The sequence below is a fragment of the Lactuca saligna genome, chromosome 1 (genome assembly GCF_052625555.1).
Source record: "Lactuca saligna cultivar CGN05327 chromosome 1, ASM5262555v1, whole genome shotgun sequence".
In the NCBI taxonomy this organism is placed as follows: domain Eukaryota; kingdom Viridiplantae; phylum Streptophyta; class Magnoliopsida; order Asterales; family Asteraceae; genus Lactuca; species Lactuca saligna.
The window spans coordinates 33,854,591-33,872,035 of NC_136417.1; the positions used below are offsets into that span (position 1 = coordinate 33,854,591).

Consider the following 17,445-nt stretch of genomic DNA (forward strand, 5'->3'; position numbering starts at 1 on the left):
CTTGTATGACTAAATTCATACATAACTCGTGTGCTACTTGTGGATCATAATCTCGTATTTGACCATCGGTACATACTTATGTTTGAGTAGATAATACATAAATAATTTTGTAAGACAAATATGAGGCCGAAACTACTCCTTGAGAGCACTTAAAGACCATATGATACACACTACTCTTTGTTTAGACTAAACTTAAACAACTTTGAACTAGATCGGTCCGGTTTGAGTCCAAAGTTTGAGACCGATCTAAACTAGTTATAATGCTCATGCTTAATTTGTAGCCATTCACAATCAAGATTGGAAACACTTTTGCATTTAGTTTTATGCTAGATCTAACCAAAAAAAAAAATCACTTTATGTTTATAAAAGTAAATTATTCTTGGTAATATTATTGATGATGCATCAAATAAATTCAAAAAAATGAAGTTAAATATCCAAATGTTTGTTATGTTGCATTTTATGCATAGTTTTATCATGTTTTATGTGTTTGCTTTTCATTCCTCTATAAATAAAACCATACATATTCATACATTTCATGATATGGTATGTTCAGAACTGGGATCGTGGTTTTGATTTAAGGTTCAAACTAAATCATGTATTTATTCAAAAGATTATTTGGATAAAGTGGAACACGTACATCATATCATATTACTTGAGGGTTAAATTGAGAAGGTCCAAAGACGTGATAGTACAAGAATAAATTATGTGATGATAACATTCTCTATTGGTGTTTAGGATGACAAAGGTTGTGTTTGACGCGCCACCGTTAGCTTAATTTTTGAGCTTTTTTCTGTTGTTATGTTTGGTAAACTAAAAAATAGCTTACAAACTAGCTATTTAAAAGCTACTTAGGGCTTGTTTGGCACGGAGCTTTTGGAAGCGTTTAGGAGCTTCTAGCTTTTAGCTTTTGACAAAACGCTCTAGTTTAAACAAAAAGTTTCGTTTGGCAGTACGATTAACAAAACGCTCCGGAGCTTTTGAAATCAATTTTCATAATTACCCTTAAAAATATATTTATATATTTTTTTATTTTTAATCAGTTGTCCTTTTATGTAATTTTATATATTTCAAAAGCTTCCAGCTACTTTTGCCAAACATTCATATAACAAATAAAAGTTACAGTTTCCCGCTACTAGCTACCAACTACACGCTACCAGCTACCCGCTTTTAGCTAACAGCTACTTTTGCCAAACACGCCCTTAGACTAGTTTTTTAAGAATGTTTTTTTTTTTTTTTTTTTTTTTTTTTTTTTTTTTTTAATTTCAAATATACCACTTAATTAGTTATAAAAACCTATTTTTTTTAAATGTTATTTCATATTTTTCAGTTAGCTTTTCACCTAGTTTACCAAACGTTATTTTTTATCAGCTAGTACGTCAAATATAGCCAAAGACTAAAAAATATGACATTATCGATGAAGACGGAAATTAAAATATCCAAAGCTAAGACAATGTTAATATCCATGACGAATCTATTCTTCTCAATAAATGAAGGTTTTTTGTCACTTGTCAATCTCTCATGAATTTTGACACTTGTGATTTTGTGGAAATTTTAAAATAAATATTATCCACTTGTCAAATTTTGGTTTGTTTTAATTTTTAATTAAAATCATATACTTATATACACAAAATATTAAATATCATATATATGCTATTAAATTCTAATAAATACGTTTTCTTTATTTCTTATTTTATAGTTGTACATTAAAAATATTTTATTTTTATACTTTAAGTTTAATCATTTTTTAAATCAGCTCGTATAATATACAAATCTCACACCTAGTATTACAATATATCAAAGACAAGGATCATAAAATCCAACACAAAAAGAAGTCAACAACATACCGAATACATTTATATCTACTCCTATTAAAAAAAAAAATTGGTATTTTTTATATTTTATAATTATACGAAATAAGAGCTTATTTATAGGAAGCAAACAAATGATTAAATATTTAATTTTTAGTGGACTTATTTACGAATGAAAATAATAAAATTGTTTAGGGGTGGACGAAATCAAAACCGGTTATGCTAGAACCGATCAACGATGCTAAGGTACCGATTAATTTGTTAATATATTTTAGGGTCAGTTAGTTAGAATCCAAACCGGTTACCATAACTCGGCCTAGTGTCCCTACTTCAGACCAAATGTGTTCTGTTTTATGCACTTTTATCAGTTTATGGGTATGCTGAAAAATCATACCAACAAATTATATAAGACAATCTAGCATTGACCTTTTATTTTATTAAATCGGGATTTCTTGGTGGCTTGGCTTTTTGTTTTAAAATTAAGACTAAAAGCGATCATGCCCATCTAACTCACACTTAATGCTGCTGTAATATATATACACAGACTAGATGTTTGCCTGTGCAAAATAACGACGATAAATAACTCTTTTGGCGAATACCGAATAGGTTTCTTATAGGGAAATAATTATTAAAATTTATTATTAATTATTATGTAATCAAAAATATCATTTTTAAATAAAATATTTATGTCTACACTTTATATTTATATTGCATATTAATACATTTAACGTAGATTAAGGCATATATCTTCAAGCTTTTGTGGATTTAAGCTTCAAAAAATCCATGTATGTGATTACAACCTTTATTGCTCTATCTAACTAAATAATCGGACTCCTTCCCCCTGTTAGATCCTAAAACAAAAAGTTAATTAAAACAAAGTTAAATTATTGAAATAAAGAACTAAGAGAAATATAACAAGAAAAAAAATCTAGTTTTTACTTACTCAATATATTCGACGTTAATTTTTCCCCTTTGAGTTTTGGAAATGGCAGAAAATGCATCATTTGACAAGACAATCGTTGAAGGACATGGTCTTTTGGAGCAAAAATCGACCACCTTAACATCAATTGTGCCACCTTTACACGGTTTATTATTTCCACTCAAACACTTCAATCTGTAACGCCTACCACATGCCGCCCCATTATCCCATAGTCCTTCACTCACTGATACAAATAAATTCCCCAATGGAAATTGATCTGCTTGGTTGCCATTGCATCTCGTAGCTACGTTATATATACAAAAAAAAAAAAAACCAATCATTCTTAATAAATTTTTATTTATTTCTTTGAAATATACAGTTAAAAACACAACAGAAAAATCACATTTGAAAACACCAAGATTTAACTTTCGACAATCGAGTAGCAACTTACGTGTATAAGGAGGACCATAGGATGACGCCGTGCCAATTTCACCCAAACAACACTTATTGTTACTGAAGGCTAATAATAATAAAAATAAGCTCACAATAACACCAATTTCCATCTCTCAAAAATACTATGGCAGTAAGATGCACCCCCGTTGGATTATATATTATATCAGAAGATAATGTCACGTGTTTTTGATGGAATTTTGTATTCAAGTAAATGAAAAATTTGTGATCGAAGTGGATAAACTATGTGATCATATTACCTTTGCATTTAAGTTGGTTTCTATAGGCTTGGTCAATCAACCTACCCACCACTAATTGGTATATGTGAAGATGACTTGTAATGTAAACATAAAAACAACTTTTAGTCTCCTCTTTTAAGTCAGCGACTCATCATTGACAATTGCACAAAAAATTAAAACATACATGATAATCCATATATCTTAAATTCTTAATTTATTTCCATATCAACAAATATGTAAAACTATCGAGATAAAACGATAGTGATTTGAGTTGATGTTTGTCAACTCCATTGTTGGGGTTCAAATGTATCAAACCAATTTGGACTATACGTCGGCTGACCAACACAGGCGCACCTAGTGGGCTTCCCACAATCACCACTAACTATGGCCCTAATAAATGAAGGTCGTATTTGAATTCGTCACCTCAAAGGTATTACATAATTAATTATACTAAATGTTTGATATATATATATATATATATATATATATATATATATATATATATATATATATATATATATATATATATATATATATATATATATATATATATATATATGGAAACTTTTTGGGACCGTGATAATCATAGCCTTAAAGAATTGATTAGGAAGCTAAGTTTTAATGATTTTAGGTAAAACACGATTTATATTGATGATATAACTTTTGATTAGAATTATTTTTCTTATACCTCACATTGCACCACAAAATTCTCTACCTACATGAAGAAGGGAACTATATTTTTCTAGTAGTATCTCCATTGGTTTCCATCAATAAAAATAGATGAAAGCAAAGCCCAAGAACCAACTCATAAAGGATCATTTGGTGAACTTCTTATATGATCTAATGCGACTATTCCTAATAGTGAGCTTTGGTGTAATTCCTATTATATGTGATTTCATATAGAACACATTTTGATGTACTTCCTCTTGCCAATCTCCACCATTTGCCATGTGTCAAGTATCCCCAAACTCAAAGGATTAGTTTTATAACAATAGGATCTAAAGAGCTTACAACAAGACATAAAATAATCTAAATTTATGCATGTTGCATAATATTTTCATAACTGTTACCACTTTATTATAAACGGAAAAGAATGCTTAGTTGGAACCTTTTGATTTTTTACAATTGCATGATACTTTCATACTGTTATAATATATACGCTTTTTTTAGATTATCATGAAGATAAATAAGATTTTTTTTTAGGTAATCTTTATCTGTAACACGTTACAACAATCTTTAAAAAAAATGACAAACCTCATGTAACCTTTGGTCCGTTATCGAAAATTTCATTTAAATGCTTATATTATTATAAAAAAAATTCACTGATAATATACCACAATGTTGAATGAAACAAATAGTAGATTACAAACCTGGTCATATTTGAGGACACTCTTCAAAAACTCTCCCCTACAACTTTTCGCCATATATGTCAACTTCTTTAGGTTTAGGTTCAAGACGTAACGTCTCGTTAAAAGCAAGAACCTACATGAATAAAAATTAAATGAATAAATAAAGAACGAAATCAAATAATTTAATAGATTTATGGATAAAACTCACTTTGGTTGTCCTTTTGACAAAGGTGTCGTTGGATTATTATAATTGTTAATATGATTCATATCCACATTTTTTATGGGCATGGGCTCAAAAGTATTTGAGTTACTTTGTAGGTATGAACTGTTTTATGGCTCTAACATTACAGGTCACAAGTTGTTTAATTCATAGTCTATGCTAATGCTAATGCCAATGTCACACAAACTTGTGTAACTACAACTGTAAATGCGTAATTATGATTTATCAACATTGATTGGTTCTATTAGTTCTTGAGAATAAAAAAACATATAGAAAATGAATTAACACAAAATTTCTCTCATTTAATTAAAACGTCAACAACAACCATCATCAATAACTATGTGTTTATAAATCCAATGCTCACTTTGGTAAAATGTAATGATCAGCCTACTCGAATAGGTCATTCAATTATATTTCATTATTCAAAGTATATATTGTTTTTGTTTGTTACGCATAACTACTACACACCTAAGAAAATTGACAAATAGACCAAATAATTTAATAAGCAAACTATAATCAAATTAAGATGTATATCTGACTCTGAACTAACAGAAGTTATATACAAATATATCCAATGTTTGTTTCAAATATATCTTGTATATTTTTCACAATTAATCTAAGAGATTTTCATTTATCATCTTTTAAAAGTATGTATAATGGCGTAGTAAGAAAATTAACTAAATAACATATCATTATATCAAAAAATAAAACTTAAAAATAACAAAATCCAACTGAATTAAATTTTTGTTTTTTTATATAAAAAACAATGGTGTTATTAAACAAACTTTATTTATAATTCCATCATAATGCTTCATTACATTCCAGTTCTGATATCTTCCTACCAACACTACCTAAGCATGAATAGTTCATGATTGAAAGATTTAGATTACATATATTATTTGAACCAAGTCATGGGATAGATACTACACATGTTGATAGGACATTGTATTTATGGTAGACCTTTTGTGGTTCTGACATGGTTGACCTAACCATATACAATTATGCTGTTAAACAACATTTTGTTAATGGTAAATGCACTAACAAAATGGTCCTAAAACAAAAAAGAAATGAAGTACCTAAGATCTTTGCTATTGATCCCATACTTAAGAGTATCCAACTGCGCCTTTGATGCATTATTTCCAAAATTATAACTCCATATCTCTGAATTAGTAGTGATGACCATATGATAGAACAACTTTTGCACTTGCTTTGATCAGTGTAAGTCTTATTTCAGTATCAACCTTTTTACCGTAGTACCAACTTAAATTTGTATATCCCATTGCGTTCAAAATTTTTAATAAGAATAGAAACATATTTGTATATGTGCATCAACAATAGATTCCCGAAAGCGTTATTCAACTTACATGCAAGATGATGGAACAACCTAGCAGATAGAGCCTCCAATATCCTTCTAATCAGCAAAACAAGGTCAGAAGAGACATACACCCCTGCCAACAACTACTTATATATATATATATATATATATATATATATATATATATATATATATATATATATATATATATATATATATATATATATATATATAATGGTGGGAAAGTACCGTAAGTGTAACATCTTAAGTAACATAAGCGTAACTGGTGGAGTGAATACGAAGTTAAATTTAAGGAAAACTCGAAAAAAATTGGTTAATTGTTTTCATTTTTTAACTATTCAATCAAACTTACCCCGATGTAGTTTTCCCTCAAAGCCAACATGAAAACTGTGTTCATAAGTGGTTGACTGGCTACTTTTGAGTATTTATCTAAGAACAACAACTAAGAGGTTATCTAACTCATGTATTGCATATAAATTTTCAAAAAGAACCCTTGAAAAATGATTAAGCAAGTGAGACATACATGTTAACTAAGTACTCATTGGGAAAAATTTCTATGACTTTCTTTCAAGTTTCAGCATCAAGATTTACTCAACAACCAACTTTGCATGTATGTTCCTCTCTCATAAGAAACTGGTAAGAGATTTTGAAAAAGCAATGCCCTTACTTTGACTTACTCGAATCAAGTCAATGCGATGAAGAATTGATAGAGGTAGAATCGAAATTTGTCTCACCTGCTAAAGTTAAGTCGAAATGCATGAGGGTTAAAGGTGATGTTAATTTATAGAAAAAAATGACATATTAATTAAGTACATGACAAAACAACGATCATCACAAAGGGATCATCAGGTGACACTCCAACAATCTTCATTCATTTAAAAGATTCTAATGCTTGTTCTAAGTATCAATTATAGATGTAACCTATTATCAATGAGCCCAATTAGATAACTTCCCTCTTAGGCTTTTCATCAAACATCTTCTCTACAGCATCTATCTGGCCAACCTTTCTGAATAAATGTCTAAAATTACCCTCTTAAGTGAAGTTGCCCTCATAGTGATAAAGAATTCACATATGTACAAAAACCCATGTATTCTGAAAGATTAAAAAGTACACATAATCTTATACTTAATTAAAAGCACAAAATAATTCAAGAAAAGTATGTAAGAATTACTATCTTCAAATTACCTCAGCGGAAAAAGGAAAACTTCCTATAATTAAAGGTTGATATACAAGAACTTAGGGTTCACCAAATCAAATAGTAGGTATCTGTGTAAAAGAAGGAACTGAAGTTGGAATCGATATTTGGTAAGGAATTGGATCGCAATGAGTTGTTATGAGAGGGGAAACAAGAGTTATCAGCTGACCTGGATGATAACCATGGCGGATCGAAAGGGGAAGTTGTTCTCCTTCATTCTCATTGTGAGTACCTCTATTAAGCGTCGATGGAAGATAAGTAACAATGAAGACCATCATTTCAACAATATCAAATTAGAACAATCCAAATAAAGTCAGTTGTCCCTACAGGCAGCGGCGTAAACGGGGAACAATTTTTAAACTGTTATATATATATATATATATATATATATATATATATATATATATATATATATATATATATATATATATATATATATATATATATTTGAGGCGTGGGGAGGAGAAATCAAGAACTGGCAAATGTAAGATGAAAAAACATTACCTTAATCTACTTTGAAAGAAGCATATCGCGGTGTATTCAAAGCTACCCACAAAACAGTTGCCCCGTTGAGAGAATTTCCACGTGTAACCACTGATGATTTAGATATTTGAGGCGGTAAAGGGAAGCAAGAGGTGGCAAGCAGCTTGGAAAGTTTTTGTGCAAACTTGGTATGAGGCGGTGTGAACAAAACGCCCAACATGAGGTCAAGATGACTGAGGGACGAAAGTTGGCAGGGAGCTTACCGCCGTATACGATAAAAGTCGCTGCCTACTGCCTTCTTATTGGAAGAGGGAAGAATGTTATCGACGTGGATTTTAGTTTAACTCTTTAACACATAGGTAATGAATATATATATATATATATATATATATATATATATATATATATATATATATATATATATATATATATATATATATATATATATATATATATATATATATCCTTCTAATAAATTAATGTTTTTATTTGCTATTTTTCACATTCTCATTCAATTAGCCAATGTCATTTTGTGGTTAATTTGAATTAATTTTTTTCCACATGTCATTTTATGAGTTTTCTATTTTATTAAATTTCACATAATATTTTAATGTAATAATTACAACAAATGTAATAATAAATGGATATTAATTTCACTAATAAACCTATCTTTTAATTTCAAAATTCTCAAAATTAAAGCTTCATTAGTTTATTTTCGTTATTTAAACTATTTGTTTAAATTTAAAAGATAAAAAACATTTCCATTATAATAAATCATTAAAAATTTATTTTCTTATAAATTCAAAAATCTGAAATATTTTGACATTTATATTTAACATTTTTTTTAAATAACTCATGTAATAACATGAGTCTCATAACTAATATATATACACCAGTTTTGAGACTCATATATTACATGAGTTTATTTAAAAAAATAAACAAACATGAATATCTAACAATTTAGAAAATTTAAATTTATAAGAAAAAAATAAAATAATCGAGTTATGGTGAATATCGAAAGGATATTAAAATTGTAGTGTGAATAAACTGATGTTTGGAAAGTTTCTTCAAATAATCGTGAAATTGAAATGGATTGTTGAAAATTGTGTTTGAAAATTAAGAATTTTAATTTAATACATTCGTTGACTAATTACGGGAGAGTTTAAGAAGAGAGACAATTTTCTTTAAATTGCTTTAATTGCTTTAAAGCATATTCAAATTTATTATATTTTTTTATTTGTAAAAAAGCCAATCAAATCACAATTTACCAAATGAATTTAAATGAAATTGAAATTTTTAAAAAAAATATCATGTGTCATATTGAATAGATGATGCAATGCGACACAAAACCTTTATTTATTAGGGAGGATATATATATATATATATATATATATATATATATATATATATATATATATATATATATATATATTCTATTATATTGACCATATTTAGTATTTCTTGAAAATTAAGAGGTACAATTAAAATGGCTTAATGTACAAACTTCTAATGCAATAGCATACTTTACCAAACCATACCTTAAATAAGGTATGTTTTTATTTTACTTAAATAACATACCTTAAATAAAATTTGTTACTTATGTAAGTTGTTGAGTAAGAGGGTATTATCAATGCAAACCCCAATATCTTCATTTCTTGGTGTATATCAATGAAAACTCCAATGGAGATCGACGCCACCAAATGCTCGCCACCCACTGTGGAGGTCGACGCCACCAAATGCCAGCCATCCACTCTTGAGATCGACGCCACCAAATGCGACTGGTTCTTCTTTACCCATTTATCGCTTTTATCTCTAGGGTTTTAAAAGAAGTGTTTGGATCTAGATGAACACGATCAGGAAAAATAGTTTCTGACACAAAATACTTTCTTGCTGTTTTTCTATTTATATTTTGGAGTTTGTTTGTTTTTATTACAAATATGGAGTGGGTTAACCTGTTATTTAACTACCAAGCGATTAAATTGATGAGCTACAACATTTCCTTTGTTTTATTGGCTTTTTATATAATCCTTTTCAAAATCATGTAATTCTTTAATTAATTTCCTGGTGTCTAATTGTTACAGGTCTTTCGGGGATTCAAAAGATCGAGGTTTACATAATATATGGATGTTTTTCTTTATCCAAGTTTCATTATTCTATTTTTTTTGGTTTGTATGAAATGTGAGTTTATGAGATGTTTTACATATAATCTTGATTGATGAATAATTTTTTTATGCATTCAAAGATTCAAAGAGAAGAGTTTCACATGGAATTTCGAAGATTACTCCCCAGCAAAAGCAAAAACAAGCCAAAGGTAAAATAGGTTTCGATTATTTATTTATTTATTTATTTATAATTTGGATTTTTTTTTTAATATGAATACTACTTGTACATGTCTGCTTATGGTCTTTGTAGTGGTGGTCTGTTCTTGTTTATTGTCTCACCAAGATGAGGTTTTTGTAGATTTGCACAACTTGGTTATGAAATGGATATGTAAGACTTGGTGACCTTACTAGGAATCTTTCTTATTGTCATAATTAGGTATGAAAATTTCAAAAACCTCAATATCACCATTTTCTGTTAACTAAAATCAACTCAACTTTGACTCATTCCATATTTTCCATTTTCGTGACTTGGTTCTCTTTAATTTGTTCTATGTTTAGTTGTTCCCCCAAATGAGAAATGACTTCATGCATCAGGTGAACCAAAATATCAGGGGATAAATCACCAAAACTTGAGCTTGTTGCAAACAAGTCCATAACACATGTATATTTTAAGTCATTCATGAAAAAAAAATGGATATAATCTAAATGTTATAGTATGTTGAAGCACTGATATTGTGCAGATGTTGATACATCAAGGATGTAAGGTCAAGCTCCATGAAAAACATAAATAAAACAAAAGTTCTGAATAATTTTTTTATGGTTGCAAGGAGATGAATAATTATGATTTTTCGAACAACAGTGGAAATAACCAGTTGATCTTCTCAAACTTATGGAGGGAGCCAATTAGCCTCCACCCAATGGGGTGCTAGCTATTTGAATAGTAAGAAAAGGCCATGCCTGGCTAAAATCAAAATCAGGGATATATGTCTGTTGTAGCTCCAGGAAACCAACAACAAGACATATCATCACGGACAGGAGTAGGTGTAGCTCAAATATCATCCCAAGGTGATCTTGGTTTTGCTTCAGGAAGCTGTAGATCAGATTGCATAAGGGTAAAAAGGTAATTGGATTAAGTTATGTGGTTTTGTTATGATCTTTAGAGATTAAACATAAAGCAATTATTAGAGCTCAATCTGAATTACTATTTATATTTTTTATTGTTGTAAGAATGGGTGCTTAAGTGATACTTTGTAATACATATTTTCTGCAGAAACAATACTACACTCTAGAGTATTTCTCTGGTTTTTTTTTTAATAAATAGATTTAACTTTATGTCATAAGTATATTTCGACTCATACTGAGATGTTAACATATTGAGATGTCTGTTAAGTTGATTAAAATATGTTAACATATAAGGCTTTTTTAAAAATTTTATCATACAATAACACTATATTTACTTTTTTAATGGATCAATGTTTGTATATGTTAACATACAAGGCTTTTTTAAAAATTTTATCATACAATAACACTATATTTATGTTGGTGACAGAAGTGAATGTTCTTAGGGAGATTAACCATGAAAACATGGTAAAGAATTTGTTTGTTGAAATAGTTTGGGTTTTGTTGTGAAAAAGTTTTATTTTTCAAAGGCATATTTGTCCAAATATTAGTGTAGTTATAGAATAAAAAGAATGATTAATTTGGAGTATGGAAGGGTTTTTATAGAAGGAAGGGGTATTTTGGAATAAAAGAAATGTGTAGAAAAAGCATGAATAATTTTGAGAAAAAACGATTTATAAAAATTACAATTAATTTTCATGTCTTCTTTTCATCCCTATTAATTTTCATGTCTTGTAGTTGCTGACATGTTTGGTAAAATATTCCTATAGTAATAATTAATTATGTGGAAGAACTTAATCATATTTCTCTTGATCATTGTCCAATAGGTTAAAGTACCATAAGGATGTCACCAAGCATCGATAATGAACAATGTTAATATTTGATATTTTTAAGCCATGAATCAATGGTTCATAATTTAAATTGTGTCGGTTCTTAATTTTTCATGAAATCAAAATCTAAACCGTGGATTTGAAATATCAAATATTTTTTTTTTTACTTTTTTTTTTATTTTAGTATTTAAGTTTTATTAACTAATATCCTAGAAATATTTAAATATTCGCAAGATTATAATGTCGGGCCACCCACCTATTAGTTTATTTTGGTTTGAATTTTGGTATTAAAGCATTGAATTTAGTTTTGCCATTAAAGATTTAAACATGAAGTTTTTTTTAATTAATTTTGACCGATAAATGTTATAGAATATCAAAATAAGGATCAATACTATACATAGAATTTGTATGGATGAAAACCAAGAAAAAACAACACATATCTATTGGTGTCAAAGTGAAATTAGTTAACTCATTTTGTGATCCATATTTGATAATATATATTTACTAGCTGCTTATTTATGTAATTGTTTCCAACTTTTATAAAAGTTGAATTAGTTGTATTCAACAAACAAAATATACAAAATATTTCATACAAGTAGTAGTTTATAGGTGTCAAAGCAATAACTAATTTTAGATTAAAAGATAAAAACAAGTTATAAAGCATTATATTTTTCATAGATTAAAAGTACAATTGCATTAAACAGTTTAACAACCAAACATTCTAATAAAAAAAGTTATTTCCAAACCAAAACAATGTAAATTTTCTTTTAACCCAAACAAAAATCGTACTTTATATAATACTATCCTAAAACAATAATATTTTATCATTTTCAATTGAAAACATTAGATTTTTATTTTTAATAAAAAAAAAAATTTACTTTAATTTTTAACCAAAAACAGTAACCAACTTTAATGCATGAACTTCCATTAATTGATTTTGATAAATACACACGTCGCTTAGCGCGGGTAAACAGATATATATATATATATATATATATATATATATATATATATATATATATATATATATATATATATATATATATATATATATATATATATATATATATATCCCTAACTAATAAAAGACTAGCAAATTTGCCACGTGTCAACCAATTAGAACTTGAAATTAATTATTTGCCACTTATCAGTCTTTGGTTTTTCTTTATTAATTAAATTTCCACTAATTCACTCATCCCTTTTACACAGATGAAACATGTAAGCAAAAAATTGATTTGTAATATATGTTGCCTAATTTATTACAATTAATATTTAATTTATTTTATAATCGTGGTTCCCACGGGTTATAACCTAGTGTGTGTGTGTGTGTGTGTGTGTGTATATATATATATATATATATATATATATACTAGCAGTGTACCCGCGCAAAGCGGCGGGGCGTGTAAATTCTTTCGGTGATATGTTTCCTCTACAAAATGTTATGTTACAAAAGAAAGTACATGTCGAAGACACAATAATCAAACTATGGTGTTATTTGTGAGATGAAGTCATTTTTTGTTCCTGGACGGTGCGCTTTATAGCAGAGGAGGGAACAAAGAGGTATATGCGATTGAAGGGATATTTGAATCAACATGCTAGATTTAAGGATATCTAAAAGGGTTCAAAATTTGAATGAATCCGGGATTTGAGGGAACCATATCAAATTGCTGAGAAATATAAGGAGATTTGATGATAAATTTTTGAATTCAAAATGTGGTTAAAATTTAATATTATTTTATTAATGGTTACTTGTACTATCAGCTTCATCATTTGGACGTCTTAAAAAAATATTATTATTATAATTAATCTATTTTTAGAAATAGTTAGATTTCTTTTTTAAGATAGTAAAGATATATATATATATACGTATCCTAATAAAAGAGTAGTTTTTAATCTCCTTTTGACATGTGTCACCATATTTGTCACACCCCCGAACCAGACGGCGGAAACGTCCGAAGGCTGTCGTGACTTAATTGAATACCATAACATTGAATATATATGAAACATAACATCATTCATCACCATGCATTAATATAGTACAACTGGTAGAGTTTACACTGAGTACATTGTTTTAATATTACATTCCCAAAAATAAATTGTTCGATCATAGATAAACAAACTGCAAGCCATCACTGAATACATTTCCTTCGGTTTACTTGTTACCTGAGAATACAAGTATTTTGAAAAACGTCAACATATGAAATGTTGGTGAGTTCATAAGCGGTATTTGAAAAGCAACGTTTTGTATTGTTTTGAAAACTAACAGAAAATCCGATATTTTCTGAAAAGAGTTTATGAAAAAGTTTGTGAAGATCCATAAGTATGCTTGTTTGTTTCTATAATTGTAAAAAGTGTTCATTAAACTTTTGTACATTTCGAAACTGTAGGTACTGAAAATAAAACCCTAGGAAAACCCGATGTTTTCCTAACACTTTGAATTCCATGTAGTTGTTGTACCATCGCAGCATGTGAAGTCATTGACTCCAGGCGACGTCGGATTATTTCGCATGGTGAATTATTATAAACACGCGCTACACAAACGACCAGTTTACAATTATACTAACGATCCCGTAGGCGTCGTCCGTACTATTCACGTAACCAAACCGCCCTGACTTCGTGTAGCCCCACGACCGAGGAGAAGAGAGGGCACGAAGATCTCAATAATCCCATTAGTCGATCGAGGCTATAGTGAATGCGAAGAACCCTTGGCCCGACTCGCATTTGGTGAAATCTCGACTTTACTAGCAGTACCAAAGGGCCCTTGGGGACAAATAGTATAAAAGCCAGTAAAAGTCCTTTTACGATGTGTTGGATCATGTAAGACCCAACAACTCGTAAGGTTGGAGTCTTCGGGCCTAAAGATCAGGTCATTGGGCTAGCTAGGCCCAACAAACAAGATTTTACACTTTGGGGCCCAAAGATAGTGCGTCCACGTCTGTGCACTCTCACGTGTATATTGAATTCCCAAACGTTACTTGTATGAATCGAGTTATCGTCGTGTTAGTAGTTCCGGGTTGTTATTGATTCGAGACCGAATCAATTCGTTTAACAACGATTTTTCGTATTGTTGTGTATTGTAATTCGTTGGTAGTCGTAGTGCCGTTATTTAATCACAACGGATGTATTGAATTAACATTGAGAATTTTCTGTTTTCAGCCCCTCTTTATTTGGTAAATTTACTTTTTCAACCTTTGGAATAAATAAGTTTCTGGTTTAGTCCTTAAACCATTTTTCTTGTCATTTAACACCAAAACTTATTAAAATTGATATTTTTCAGCATATTCTTAGTTGAAAATGGTTTTAATCCCTGAAAATGCAGTTTTCTCGGTTGTAACCCCTCTTTTTCGCAGTTTTTTTACATTTTTGGCCCAAATTGGAAAATTTTTGCAACTTTGGTCCTTTTAAATTATGAAAAGCATTTTCAACCTTAGAAAAGGATTTGGAACACTAATAGTCCACTATTTTACAGAAAAATATAGTTTTAGCCCCTCAAAACATAAAATTTCGCATAATTGGCCCTATTAGGCCAAAAATGTCATTTTTAGCCCATTAAGCTTGAAATTTATATTTTCAACCCTCCAAAAGAGTATATTTCCATAAAATACTTTATTGAAACTGTTTTGACTCTTCTCATCCATCAGAATTCGTAATATGTCATTTTGGGCCCTTTAACTTTATATTTTTAACATTTTATGTCCAAAAATTGAGTTTTTAGCCCAAAGAAGATGTTATTAAGCCATTTAGCTATTTTTCTTGGAATAATTTGTATGTAGAAATATATTTGATGCTAGTATCATTTAACATAAAGTATATCTCGATTTATAGGGGCTTATGGTTAGATCCAACATCATAAACACACTAAAACACACATATAAGCATAGAAATCATACAAGGCATACAAAACACATATACATCTACACTTTCACTTGTATTCCCCCCCCCCTCCCCCCCCCCACCCACAAAACTTATAAAACCGAAAGATAGGGAGTATGAAGCTCACCTTAGGGTGTGGTCTCGGTTTTTGAAGAAGAGATGGAAGAAAGTTTGGTGATTTTTGACCCTAGCACCCCTTGATGAAGATCTCGAGTTTATGGAGTTTTCTAGGAGTATATTCACCAAAATTGTTTAAGAGAAAGGATCTAATCATGAGAAAAAGAGTTATAAATTCCTTAGATATGTGTAACTTACCAAGAAGTGATGATATTTTCTTGAAATCCTCTTGATTCACAAGCAAAGTTTCGAGATTTTTGATGAAGAGGGAGGATGGTTTCTTGAGTAATCTAGAGAGAGTTTGTGAGGGATTTGTATGTGTGTGTGTGTGTTTCGGCCGAGAGTGGGAGAGAGGAAGAAGAAGAGGGAAGCATGAAAGGATGGTGCATGGAAGTATGAGTCTCCTTGCATGGAAGTCCTTTGGTTAATTGTGAGGTGTCACTCCCAAGGTCAACCCTTCCTCTTGGGCTTGTTTTGGGCCGAGATTTTTGAAGGAAAAGGGAAATTTTGGGCTTTAATGCCCTCAAGCCCATGTAGAAGTTAAGTTGGATGAGTTTTAACCTAAAAGAAATATAATTTTGATTTTAGCACTTAGTTGGGCTAGTTTAGGTTAATCATGGTTCAAAACTTTTAACTTATTTCATTCTAGGCCCAATATGGCCCAAAATATTGAAATAAATGAATGTGGGTCCAATTAGAGCCCAATTAAGGGTTCTAAGCCCATGATAGTCAAATTGGAAGCTTATTGGTCCATTTGGGCCCAATAAGGAAGTCCTAGTCCAAAATGGACCTAAACAAGAACTTCTAGGGTTTCCAATTGTTTGATGACTATTTGGAGTACTTGTATAGTGTATTTGTTTGAAGTTTTTGAAGCATCACACATGCTCTTAAGTTTTTGATTCAACATTTTACTTAAGTATAGTTATTACAAGACACAAAATTTCTGGTTGTGACAATATTAAGCCTCACAATTAATGCAAATTTTATTTTTCTTTTACCATGTTTCACCTTATTATGTCTTATAATTAATGCATAGCATTTGTCAACATATTAATTCTGCATTTCAAATTTCTCATTCTAATTACATTAAATTAACAACATTAGAATAAAAATTAAAATTAAATTAATACAAATTATAAAGTGATCTAATTTTACATATTTATTTAAATCAATGATTATAATTTTATATAACTAAAAAGACCTCTTAATTAATAATTTATTTAATATACGTTATTAATAATTTTAAATTTTAATTATTAAATTTTAATTAATTTTATAACTGTGGTTCCTACGAGTTATAAACTAGTATTCTAATAAATAGTATACAATTGTCACGTGTCAATTGCTTAGTCCCCTCCCAAGCTTCTTTTCCCGCTCAAAGTTACTAACTAAAATTCCTAAATT

At 29.4% G+C, this 17,445-nt stretch overlaps 1 protein-coding gene across 1 annotated transcript; it reads right to left on the bottom strand.

The window, feature by feature from the left end:
- Window positions 1-2,504: 2,504 nt before the first annotated feature.
- Window positions 2,505-3,548, bottom strand: LOC144997097 (EG45-like domain containing protein 2). Its single transcript, XM_078956924.1, has 3 exons — window positions 3,179-3,548; window positions 2,752-3,031; window positions 2,505-2,659 (listed from the first exon to the last, which is right to left on the bottom strand). The coding sequence occupies exons 1-3, from the start codon at window positions 3,288-3,290 to the stop codon at window positions 2,653-2,655; spliced, it is 399 nt and encodes a 132-aa protein (XP_078813050.1). The 5' UTR covers window positions 3,291-3,548; the 3' UTR covers window positions 2,505-2,652.
- Window positions 3,549-17,445: the final 13,897 nt, after the last annotated feature.